The sequence below is a fragment of the Loxodonta africana genome, chromosome X (genome assembly GCF_030014295.1).
Source record: "Loxodonta africana isolate mLoxAfr1 chromosome X, mLoxAfr1.hap2, whole genome shotgun sequence".
In the NCBI taxonomy this organism is placed as follows: Eukaryota; Metazoa; Chordata; class Mammalia; order Proboscidea; family Elephantidae; genus Loxodonta; species Loxodonta africana.
Genome location: NC_087369.1, coordinates 159,083,722 through 159,096,591, shown reverse-complemented (window position 1 = coordinate 159,096,591; position 12,870 = coordinate 159,083,722). Strand labels below are relative to the sequence as shown.

The 12,870-nt window shown below is 42.1% G+C and overlaps 1 protein-coding gene across 1 annotated transcript; it reads right to left on the bottom strand.

Annotated features, from left to right (window-relative positions):
• Window positions 1-6,036: 6,036 nt before the first annotated feature.
• On the bottom strand, window positions 6,037-12,094 carry BRS3 (bombesin receptor subtype 3). The gene is made up of 3 exons (XM_003420509.3): window positions 11,034-12,094; window positions 9,128-9,479; window positions 6,037-7,518 (listed from the first exon to the last, which is right to left on the bottom strand). The coding sequence occupies exons 1-3, from the start codon at window positions 11,465-11,467 to the stop codon at window positions 7,102-7,104; spliced, it is 1,203 nt and encodes a 400-aa protein (XP_003420557.1). The 5' UTR covers window positions 11,468-12,094; the 3' UTR covers window positions 6,037-7,101.
• Between the last annotated feature and the right edge of the window lie 776 nt (window positions 12,095-12,870).

Sequence of the window (12,870 nt, the reverse complement as noted above, 5' to 3'; positions counted from 1 at the left end):
GAGAGCACCCTGCCGTTCCACCGCTCTTAGGGGACCTCGGGCTGGGAGGGCGGTCCCCCGAAGGCGTGGGAATCGTCCTTCTCGGCGAGCGACATCGTGGGGAATGGGTGGGACCGCCGGACAGGTTTCCCTAGCCCAGGGAAAGAGACGCGGCTCCTGCAACCGAAGGCTTCTCCCGCACACGAACTGTGTCTTTTGGTTATTTGTTTCTGGTGTCGTTAGTATAGAAGCTTAAAAAAATAGCTCTTGTTTATTTCGGTAGTCTACACGCCTAGCACTGGGGTTGGTACTTAGTGCGTTGAACAAGTGAGTGAGTGCATGAATGAACGAGTGATGGGTAGAAGGACCAGCCTTCTTTTCCAGGTCTTCCCCCCCGCCCCCCAGCCCTCGTTCGCTTTCCTTCCTTGGGCTGGAGATCGACTCTGGGGAGTGAGGCGGGGCGGCAGTTGCCTGCCTTATGTACTCCAGGGTTCCCCCCCACAAAAAAAAAAAACCCACTGCCGTGGAGTCGATTCCGACTCAGCGACTCCAGGGTTCAGGGATGTTCAAATCCCAAACCTGAAACTTAAAGGAACTTCCGAGTGTAAACATCGGCTTTACTAGCCAAGCGACTGAATCCGTTCTTTTGGGTTTCTTCTAGAAAGACACAACATGCTTTTCCTCTAAACAGAACTTTATTCAGAAATTAGATACACTGTTGAAAATCAGGAGCCCTGGTGGCGCAGTAGTTAAGAGCTCGGCTGCTAACCAAAAGGTTGGCCGTTCAAATCCACCAGCCGCTCCTTGGAAACTATGGGGCAGTTTCACTCTGTCCTATAAGGTCGCGATGAGTCGGAAACGACTTGTCAGCAATGGGTTTGATTTTTGGGGGGGGGGGGTTGAAAAGAGCCATTTTCAGAATTCTCTTTTTTAATTGGACAAATAGCTGTTGAGCGCCTACTAGGTGTCAGGCATTGTGCTAGGCTCTGGCGACCCAGCAGTTAACAAGACAGACACAACTAAGAGGAGACAGACTCAAGATGGTATGATATTAATATTGAATGCTAGAGAACAGTGGTTCTCAAACTTTTTGGTCCCAGGACCCCTTTACCCAAAAATTAACAAAGGCCCCAAATAACTTGTTTATATGAATTTTTTTATTGATGTTTGCTGTATTAAAATTAAAACCCATTTTAGAAAGACTTATTAACTCATTTAAAAATAATAATAAGCTCATGTGTACACATAAATATAACTCAGACTTGATGTTCCCAGTGACCTTGGCTTCTAAACATAGCAGTTGAGTCTGGGTTCTACAGAATCCTGGCTCCCCACATAGATTTACAATCTAGTTTCCACCATAGCAACAGTTTTTAAATAGAAGTTTGTCTTTTTTTTAAGTTGCATATCTTTTTCATGAAGCTCTCGTTCTTGGGAGGGGAGGACTATTTGGAGAACCAAAGTTGCATGCGTTTTTATAATATAGACAACACAGGTTTTATTAGATTCATTTTAAACATTGCTAAAGATTTCTTATCCAAAAATAGTATACAGCTGTTTCCAGCAATGTGTAACTGGGTTCCCATTTCATTCCTGAGTGAGTTCACAGCATAGGTGATGATATGCTACACAGTCCTACAGCACTACAGCCTTTAGGACTACAGTCCTACAGACTCTGAGTCCCTGCTGTCCCCACAGTCCTCTTCTAAGCAGGTAGCCAAAAAAGTTCCTTATGCCTAGGTCCCATGTGACCCAGCTAGCCTGGCCCAAAGGCTGGCCAGAACATTGTGAAGTGACCTGGCAGGGTAGCTATGCATTCTGGACTGAGTTTGACTAACTGAGTCCATCAGAGCCTCTCCCAGGGAGTATGATTATGGAACAGACAGTGGGATGTGGTCAGAGCAGCAGAGAAGCAGGAAGACCCACACAGGGAAGGCAATAAGCAGAACAGATGAGTGCTGTGAAGACATTCCCCCGGAGTAAGAGGAGAAGCTAAAGCAGCATCAGAGGGTCAGAGTTACCATAATGGCGGAGCAAGGGATTTGGGAGCTAAGCACCCTTGCGCCTGCAATGACATTCTACCTGACCATGAGACCTGACAGTTGTTTTTTTTTTTTAAGAGAGCCTATTTTATTTATTTTCCTCTTTTTTTAAATTGTACTTTAGATGAGGGTTTACAGAGCAAACTAATTTCTCATTAAACAATTAGTACACATATTGTTTTGTGACATTGGTTTCCGACCCCGTGACATGTCAACACTCTACTCTTCTCAACCTTGGGTTCCCCGTTACCAGCTTTCCTGTCACCTCCTGCCTTCTTGTCCTTGCCCCTGGGCTGGTGTGTCCATTTAGTCTCCTTTTGTTTTATGGGCTTGTCTAATCCTTGCCCAAAGGGTGAGCTTCAGGAGTGACTACTCAGCTAAAAAGGTATCCAGGTGCCATACTCTCAGGATTTCTCTAGTCTGTGTCAAACCAGAAGCATTGGTCTTTTTTGTGAGACCTCTCAGAGCAGTTGGTGGTGGTAGTTGGGCACCATCGAGTTGTGCTGGACTCTGACATTTATATTTCTAACAACGTTATTGTCTCTGGGAAGCTGGGTTCTTGTTCTTATTTTTCTGGGTATTTGTAGAATAAAAGCAGTTGCTGTTAACCCGATTCTGACTCATGGCAACCCCATGTGTTTTGTAGTACAACTGTGCTCCATAGGGTTTTCGATGGCTGATTTTTCAGGAGTAGATCGCCAGGCCTTTCTTCTGAGGTACCTTTTCGTGGGTTTGAACCTCCTACCTTTCAGTTATCAGCCAAGCATGTTAACTGTTTGCACTACCTGTGGACTCCATTTATAGAATAACTCCCTAGTAATTGAGATACTCTGGTAGCATCCAAAGGTCCCTGCGTGGCACAGACGGCTTGTACTCAATTGCTAACCTCAAGATTGGTGGTTAGGTTGAACCCACCCAGCAGCACCACAGAAGAAAGGACTGGTAATCTGTTTCCATAAAGATTACAACCAAGAAAACTCAATGGGGCAGTTCTACTCTGTAACACATGGGGTTGCTATGAGCCAGGATAGACTCAATGGCAACAGGTTTTTTTGCTTTGCTACCATCCCTGTCTTCTCAACCTTTTTCAAGATTTTTTGCAAGTCACAGGAGCACTCAAGGTAACAAGTTGTTTTTGGGTGTCATCAAGTCAATTACAACTCATAGCAATCCTGTAGGACAGAGTAGAATTGCCCCATAGGGTTTCCAAGGCTATCATCTTTTTTAAATTTTTTATTGTGCTTTAAGTGAAAGTTTACAAATCAAGTCAGTGTCTCATACAAAAATTTATGTACACCTGGCTATATACTCCTAGTTGCTCTCCCCCTAATGAGACAGCACACTCCTTCCCTTCATTCTATTTTCATGTCCATTCGGCCAGCATCTGACCCCCTCTGCCCTCTCATCTCCCCTCCAGACAGGAGCTGCCTACATAGTCTCATGTGTCTACTTGATCCGAAAAGCTCACTTCTCACTAGTATCATTTTCTACCCCATAGTCCAGTCCAGTCCCTGTGTGAAGAGTTGGCTTCAGGAATGGTTCCTGTCTTGGGCTAACAGAAGGTCTGGGGGCCATGACCACTGGGATCCTTCCAGTCTCAGTCAGACCATTAAGTCTGGTCTTTTTACGAGAATTTGGGGTCTGCATCCCACTGCTCTCCCGCTCCCTCAGGGGTTCTCCGTTGTGTTCCCTGTCAGGGCAATCATCGGTTGTAGCCAGGCACCATCTAGTTCTTCTGGCCTGAGGCTGATGTAGTCTCTGATTTATGTGGCACTTTCTGTCTCTTGGGCTTGGAATTACCTTGTGTCTTTGGTGTTCTTCATTCTTTGCTTTAGGTGGGTTGAGACTAATAGATGCGTCTTAGACGGCTGCTTGCTAACATTTAGGACCCCAAATACCACTCTCCAAAGTTCGATGCAGAATGTTTTCTTAATAGATTTTATTATGCCAATTGACTTAGATGTCCCCTGAAACCGTGGTCCCCAAACCCTCGCCCCTGGTACTCTGGCCTTCGAAGCATTCTGTTTATTCAGGGAACTTCTTTGCTTTTGGTTTAGTCCAGTTGTGTTGACCTCTCCTGTATTGTGTGTTTTCTTTTCCTTCACATAAAATAGTTTTTATCTACTATCTAATTACTGAAAACTCCTCTCCCTCCCTCCTTCCCCTCTCTCATAACCATCAAAGAATATTTTCTTCTCTGTTTAAACTATTTTTTGAGTTCTTATAATAGTGGTCTTGCAACTGACTAATTTCACTCAGCATAATGCCTTCCAGATACCTCCATGTTATGAAATGTTTCACGGATTCATCATTGTTCTTTATTGATGCGTAGTATTCCATTGTGTGAATATACCATAATTTATTTAACCATTCATCCGTTGATGGACACCTTGGCTGCTTCCATCTTTTTGCTATTGCAAACAGTGCTGCGATGAACATGGGTGTGCATATATATCTGTTCGTGTAAAGGCTCTTATTTCTCTAGGATATATTCCAAGGAGTGGGATTGCTGGATTGTATGGTAGTTCTATTTCTAGCTTTTTTGGGGTTTTTGTTTTTATTACTATAGAGGGGGTAGCTGCTGAAACTCTAGCACTGGAGTGCAGATGGGCCTCATGAGGAGGTACTGTACCTAGGAGGAGGAGCCAGTTGGAACCCAGACATCCTGCTTCTCTCTGGATAGCTGCTTCATTCTTCTCTCTCTGATCTTGGTAAGGGATGATCCATGCCATATTCCTGGCCTAGTAGGCTGCAGCCTTCTTGGTGGATTAAAAACACATTAATCTACAAAAGCAAAGAGCACTTGGCTGAAGAAGTCACCTATCTGGCCTAGGAATTCTTTCTGGAAAATTACTGAATTATACCAAACTCGATTTTTAAAAATAGACTCATTCAAATTCCCACTGTTCAGGAATTTTCCTGTCCCCACTTCCTGTGATATCAAGACATTAGGGGAAATAAAAGTAACTCCTTTTGTCAAAACGCTTGGAGGATCCTGACTTAAAATGGCTCAGACTATAGAACTTGGGTCAGGACAAACCCTGAGCAAAATTGAGAAGGATGCGAGATTTGTTTCCCATGGGTCCTACCTCTTCCCCATTTAGGATCCTCTCCAAAGAAATGAAACCTTGCATAGAAACATCTTTGGCCCCACAGTAGGGAGTGTGAAAGCAATGTTGGATATCAGAGCCTATTTGTACAGGGATAATCTGATTAAAAAAGAAAAAAACAGACCACCCCCTCCAAAAAAATTTAAACAAAGGCATGAATTTTAATCCCCATTCCCTAACTATGGATGGGAGACTGATGCCCTAGAAAAACATTTAGGAAGTTATTTGATATCGGATCCATAAGTCACCTAAGGACCACTGAGAATGAAGGAAAGGAAAGTTCTTGGCTTTCCATTTTTCTCCGCTACCGAAAGTCTTTCGTAACCTGGTGCTTTTTTCAAGTTATTTATAAGATGTTATACTGAAGAGAGCAAAGATGTAAATTCTTACTATGGGTGAAGAAAGCGAGGAAAATATTTTGGGTTTTTGTGACTTGAAAATGACTTACAATATGGAGTTAAAAGGGGTTCTCAGTTACATTCTTCCAGAAATGTTGTTTTTAGAATATAACGTTACAGCAAGTCATTTCAAACTTTATTTCATATTTATTTGTTTTCCCCTCTTCTTACAATGTCTAGTTAAAACAATACTAATACAATATAGGCACTCCTACTTTAAGTAAACCAGTTTTACAAAAATTTGAAGTCTGGTGGCAATGTATATCACCCTTGGTAAGCCACATCATTAGCAAAAGTTCACAAGTACACAAGTCATTTAAAGCTCAAAACTACCAAAAGCACACCCAGCGATTAAGGTTTTTTTTTTTTTAAATACAAGTTTAACTATGTGCAGTACCAAGCGTAGGCTTAATTTGCCCTAATAAAGCATTTTCTGAAACCAACACAAATCTAAACCTGACACATCTATTGACAAGAGTTGTTTGAAATCACAGTTACTGAGAAGCTCATAGTGCTAGCAATAGGAGCAGAAGACAGAAAATCCGAAGCTCCCATCTGATCTCCCAGGGCAGATTAGGTCATGCTCTTAAAGGGTTTAGGCACACATCAGGTTTGATAAAGCCAAGCAGGAAGAGGATCTGGTAACAACTGCACACCCAAGCATTAGGAGTTTCATGTGGTATTTCTGCATTTTTTAAGAAAGAGGGCACTGCTTACCAGAAAGAAATGAATTTCCTCAAAGGAAGAATTTCACACACTGGCAGACTCCCAGATTTCTCAACAGGGGTCCTTCTCTGGGGCCTTCAAATTACACCATGGCCGAAGCCACTTATTCTGCCCATGAATAAGGCAAGTTCTTCACCATATTTGTGAAAAAATAACTTTGCCCAATTATTAATCAATGGCGATTGTGAGTAGAACTACAGCAATACGTGTTGACCCAGTAAGGCAGACACTTCGCCTAAGTACTTTCTGCTTGCTTACCCCAAAACATTCCCATTTCAATTGCACAGATTTACAAATAGCGGACTAGAGATTAATGTCAAAGGGAAGTCATTCTGTGAGGGCCTTTTTTTTTTTAAAGGACTTTGTTTTTAAGAAAATGACATAAGAGATGTTTTATCTCTCTTTTTGATCCCTCTTTCATATGCAAAGTATAAACACTAGATTAACACCACGTAATAAACACAAACACAGTTTTATGCAAATCACATAAGTATGCGAGATATTAGAAGCATCACAGATGTGATGGAAACAAATTCCAGTTTGAAGTTTCATCTTGTTTATTTCATTCACCTCCCCTCCTATTTGACCTCCCTCACAACCTACTGGCACATAGGACCTCATCCTTCTATACCTCGTGTGTCTTCATCTTATCTAGAAAGCCCCATAGCATTAATATTTGCCCTATGGAGAAAAATCATGGCTTATATCTTACTCATAGGGACCCTTGGCTCTTCAGATTTCCACACAACTCACAAACCACAAAAATTCTGACACCATACACCTACACACACAGCTCTGAGTTGGATACACACTCTGGGAGGAAATATACCATTTTTAATTGAAAAGCTAGACTCTGTCATCTTCCATCTTCGCAGTACCCTCAGCGAGCAAGGTCACACTAATTTCAGACACCTGCGAGCTGCCAGCGCCCGAGACCCTGCCCATCACAGCCAGGCTGCTAAGAGGGGTACCAGCAGCGGGAGGAGGCTCAGGAACCTCCGCCTTGCAGCAGAATAGCTGGGCTTTAAAATGCTGCTGAAAGGTTTTGCTCAGCCAGTAAAGAGCAAAGGGGTTTACGCAGGAATTGCTGAAAGCCATGACCCGGGAGAAAATGGTGGCCATAAAATGAATGGCAGAGGGGTCGACGTAGGTTTCGTAAGTGAATGAGTGGTAGAGATACAGCAGGTGATTCGGCAACCAGCAGAGAGCAAACAGAGCCACCAGCACCAATACCGTCTTGGCAATTCTCTTCCGAGATTCAATCTGTAGAGGAAAGAAAAATGGCCAAAAAAAAAAAAAATTAGCTGGCAGGGATTTTTCTGGACATTGTAGTAAGTGGGGGGAAGAAGTCATTCTCTGATTTATGTAGAAATTGACAATGAACGAAAGGGTCTCCCTTTGAACATGTGTTTGTGAGGTTACTGACTGGAACCTGTGAGAAGACAGCCTGCGGCTACAGAATACGGCAAGTTCATTGGCATGTTCACCCATGAACTTGGTCTCATTAGCTCCAATTCAGACACTCCCACCCCTGCTTTTGAGATGCTCCAGGAATAGCTCAGCTGCTAACCTAAAGGTCGGCAGTTTGAATCTGCCAGGCGCTCCTTGGAAACTGTATGGGGCAGTTCTACCCTGTCCTATAGGGTCGCTAGGAGTCGGAATCGACTCGTCAGAAACGGGTTTGGTTTGGGTTCAGAACGTCTCCAGGTAAGTCAAGGAGGGTAGTGAAATTCTCCAGCATTTCACTCAATTTAAAAAAATTAAAGAGCTGCTATACAATACTACTTTCATGGAATCAGCAGAGGCTGATTAGGTTAGGATGTTTGCCTGGAGTTTCTGAAAGTTGCCAAGTTGGTATAGAAAATTGCTGTTAATCTATAGAGATTCTAGCCATCTCGTTAAAGGAATACAAACCAAATGTGCTGTCCTTCATGTGGGAAAACAATCCTACCTACACCTATTAATGAGAGAAATGAACCCGATTAAGTAAAGATGTAGCCTGTGGCCACAGAGCAAAGATCATGGGCAGTAACTGGGCTTTAAACGGGCAACTTTAGCCTCACGAGCACCACCCTTGAACCACCTGAATGGAGTCGCTCCCCCAAAAGGCACTTAGCTCTGTGTGTGCTGATGGAGAGATAAATGGAATCATCTAACCTCACCCCACCCCCTGCAAGAAAGATGGAAATCCTTTTTTAAAACCCACTGGGAGCGGGTTTTGTCAACGTTAATTGAATTCTGCCTGTGTTTATGTGGGGAAAGCACACCTGGCTCTTGCAATGGTCTTAATCAAGCTTCTGTGAGTCACTGTGCTTTCTTGCCATTTGCACGTCCTCCCCCTGGGCCTCAGTTTGCTCATCTGTGTGGTTTGCATTGAATAATTTTATGGGTTCTTGCCAGCTCGCTCATCCTGTGTGTTTCTATAATTCTGTTATATTTTCTAAAATAAAAGGTGCTTTACCTTTTTTTACCTTAGAGTCTCACCTTGTGCAATATTCCTCACTATTCCCATGGGGTTTATCTTTTTAACTGCTCCCAAACTTCAGCTATCCTTTCTCTAATGATAGTATTACCATTTATTGAAGGCTTACTATGTGCCAGGAACTATGCTAAGTATTTCATATCTATCATCTAGTCCTCATCTCCATTTCACAGATGAAGAAATGGGATCAGAGAGGTTAACTACCTTGCTCATGATTGCTCAGCTAGTCTGTAATAGACGAGGATTGAAAACTGGGTCTCACAGACTCCAGAGCCCATAATCATAACAAAAATAATATGCTGCTATTATACTCATTACTCAGAGGTGTAAAAGTGGGAATTTGACTTCGACCTTCAAGCCATATTTGCATGAGTCCTGATTAACACATACCTGCTTGCGGGCATGGCTTTGCTGCTCAGTAGGGATGTTCAGGGTGCTTTTGTAAAGAGTCCTAGCAATCAAAGAATAATAGACAGAGATAATAGAGAGCGGAATAATGTAAAACACTAAGAAGCACAGCAGAGAATGTATCTCTTGCAGGAGCCTCTCAGACTCAGGGTAAGAGGCACAGGATTCAATTGTCGTATTTTTCTTGCGATCTTGGAAAGTATACACGTTTGAAAATACAGCCTCTGGTACAGCAATGATCATAGACACGATCCAGATGCAGCCAGCTTTTGCACAGGTCTTCAGGATGGCATTGGAGGGCTGTCGCTCCAGGGGTCTCACAACTGCCTTGTATCTAGAAGAATCAAAATAAATATAAAAATGACAGAATCTTAGGGTTAGACCTTAGTGGTCATCTAGTTCAATATCCTACCTGTATGCATATAGTAAAGGCAACAATCACCAAGTAGAAGTGGTTATGGTTTCAAATATACATAATACATCTCAGTATCTTTTATATACACTAATCACCTTTCCCTTATTCACTCACATCCCGTATTCCAGATTTACAATTTTATAATTTTATGTGTAGATCCTCCAGGACAAAGAAATATTTTTAGGAGTGATTTCATGTGTGACTGGGAATAATCCATACCTGTGTATTACCTTAAATGTTCTAAAACACTTCCTTTTTGTTTAAGTGACCACAGTTAAACTGAGTTTTTCTTTCTTCATGAGTGAGCAGCCCTAAACCTTGCTAGAAAAGAAATCCATGGGTTTATGCAGCAAAAAGGCAAAGGGTTAATTTCTTCCCCGTTCATAAGTGGCCAATTTGATGCTCAACCAAATTGCGGACAGATTTAGGGCAAGGTAAGGGTGAAATAGGAAGCCCTGTGCCAGTACAAAGATGCCTCCACATTCCAACAAATCCACCTTAAAATCTACAGCCTTTCAATGAATTTGCCCTTCAATAGAATATAAGACCGGCCAAAGCAAAAACTCGAAAAACAAGCGGAGAAAGGCTTTCCTCTCCAAAATCTAAAGAATCTATTCCTCCTGGTCCTGCCAGGCATTGATTACTAAGAGACTTCTTACAGGCTTTTTTTCAGCATCACTTTTAACATTTGGAGACTTAATTTTTTTTTCATGCTTTCACAGTTATCATTCTACAATAGGAACACAGAAAAAGACAGTAGTTAGACTGAACATATCCTAACACGGACCCTGAACACCCTGGCTGTGAACAGTTCTCCCATGCTCTATCTATAGGAGCTCTAAAGGTCAAGCAGCTTTCATTTATTTCTCCGGGAAGGAAAATGGCATTGAATGCCTATAGAGAAAACAAAAACAATTAAGTGATGACATTACACTGAGTTACCAGGAACCTGGAAACCTCACCATTTTTCTGCCTTTAACTCGTTTGATGAATTTCAAATCAACCGGACGCATGTATCTTTTTACCGTTCTCCCGGTAGGCTGCAATGCATATGTGGTCAATTTCACATCTATGCTAACGTTTTAATGCTGACTATATTGCACCACTAGGCTGCACTAATGTATAAAGCATGAATGTTCTTTTTCTTTTACACCTGAAACAATTTGCTTTACTTGGTAAACTGACGAGAAAAAAACCATCATTCATTATTCTTTCACGCAAACAATTATACTTCCGAGAGAGTAAATTATCCCTAAAACATACAATTTCAACCTCTCCTCAGATGCTAACACAGGAATTTTAACATTCTTATAACCAACTTTTATTTAGAATGCCACCCAATTCTCCGATCCGACATCCAGGTTACAGAATGTGAGAAAAGCAGAACGGTAGTCAGAGAATACTAAGCTCAAGCTCTCCTTTCTTTTTTACCTAATTTCACTCCCTGGCAAATATAACAGAAAAGAAACTCACCTGTCAGCACTGAGAATTGTCAGTGTGAACACTGACACACCAACAGAAGTGTGCTGGATAAAAGACAGTACCTTACAACCAATCCTTCCGAACAGCCATCCATCTGAAAGGTAGTGGGCTGCATCCACCGGCACACAAGTTAGCAGAAGTAAAAGATCTCCAAAAGCCAGGCTGGTGATGAAAATATTTGGCACTGTTTGCATGGACTTGGTCTTGAAAAAGACTTTGATGAGAATAACATTTCCAAGGATGCCCACGGAAATGATCACAGCATAAGTGATATAGATGGCACACAATACTTCTATTCCTGGAGAATTGTCTTCAGTCCAGCCTTTATTTGTGGTATCGTTAGAAATGAGAGAGCTTGATGATTCTGTGTCATTTGTTGTAGAAATCAAAGTCTGATTAGGTGCCTGAGGCTTTTCTTGAGACATTTCTTCTGAACACTTCAATCTTTAATGTGCCTTCTGCTCAGTTCAAATGTAGTTGATTGCTACGTCTAATGCCAATGTCTAGTAACGAGGTGGCATCAGAGCAGAACAGAGTGGAATGAGAATTCAAGACATCCGGATACTCCTTGCCTTCAGATGTACTGTATCTCCCAGCATGCTTGGCTAAATGCTTACCGAGCTGGCACTGCAGAGTGGGAGGTGGAGGAGTCTTATTGGTGTTTGAGTGACAGGTGTGACATGAGGGTAGGGAGGGGGGTATTAGGAAATGCTCTGCAGTTGCTTATTCTTCCCCCTTGGGGAAGCCTATGAGTAACCATACATTATAAAATAATAGCTATTGTTTAGTAGAATCCCCCTGCCTTCATATCTAGCCAGCAAAATTTATACAAATCCTGTCAAATTTCTCCTAGAAAAGAACAAATTTGTGTCTCTGCAATCTAAGAGCCTCTACTGCATTTTCTTATATGTGAGAAATAAGTGCGTGCGTTCCCTGAAGCACAAACTTGAATCCGCTCCTCTAGATTTAATATCAGCGAGGCACCGAAGCAACAAATCACTTCCACTTTGACAGGGCTGATGTCACCTCCAAGGAGTAGTAATTCAGGTGATCTGGCCTTAATACTTAGCTCTGACACATGGTAATTCCTGATTGTGCATATTACTAGTGCTGTGTGACATAATATCAGAGCGGCCTCTAAGGGATGAAAAATCATTCAAACTACCAGTTGCTTTGTCTCTACAATGTTCTAATAAAACAGTTCTACTGATTGATTGTTTTAATGCCATATATATATATATATATATATATATATATATATATATAAATGCTGTTTAGGGTTTCTCTCCTTCTAAACCAAATCCATTGCTGTTGAGTTGATTCCAACTCATAGCAACCCTACAGGACAGAGTAGAACGGCCCCATAGGGCTTTTCTTATGGAAACACACTGCCACATCTTTCTCCTGCGGAGCGGCTGGTGGGTTCAAACCATCGACCTTTCGATTAGTAGCTGAGCGCTTTTAACCACTGTGCCACCAGGGCTCCTTAGAAATGGTTAAAATGAGCCTGACTTATTCCCAAACAAAACAATACAACACACCACGCTTGGTCCTGACACAAAAGAATTTGTAAGAATGAAAATCATTATTTCCTGATGAGGAAATGCCATAGGTTACTCCAGGAGTGATGAGCACGGAGATGATGTGTACATCAGCTGAAAGAGGTAGAAAATTAAGGCAATTACCTTAACACCAGCAAGAAAAGCCCCTTATTACAGAAAATGAGAGTGTGCATTTTACGTGGGTGTGTGTGTGTCAGGGGGTGTTTGGGGACAGGAAGCCAACAGTTTGAAGGCATTTAATAACATAACCTGCTAAGAAATAGTCT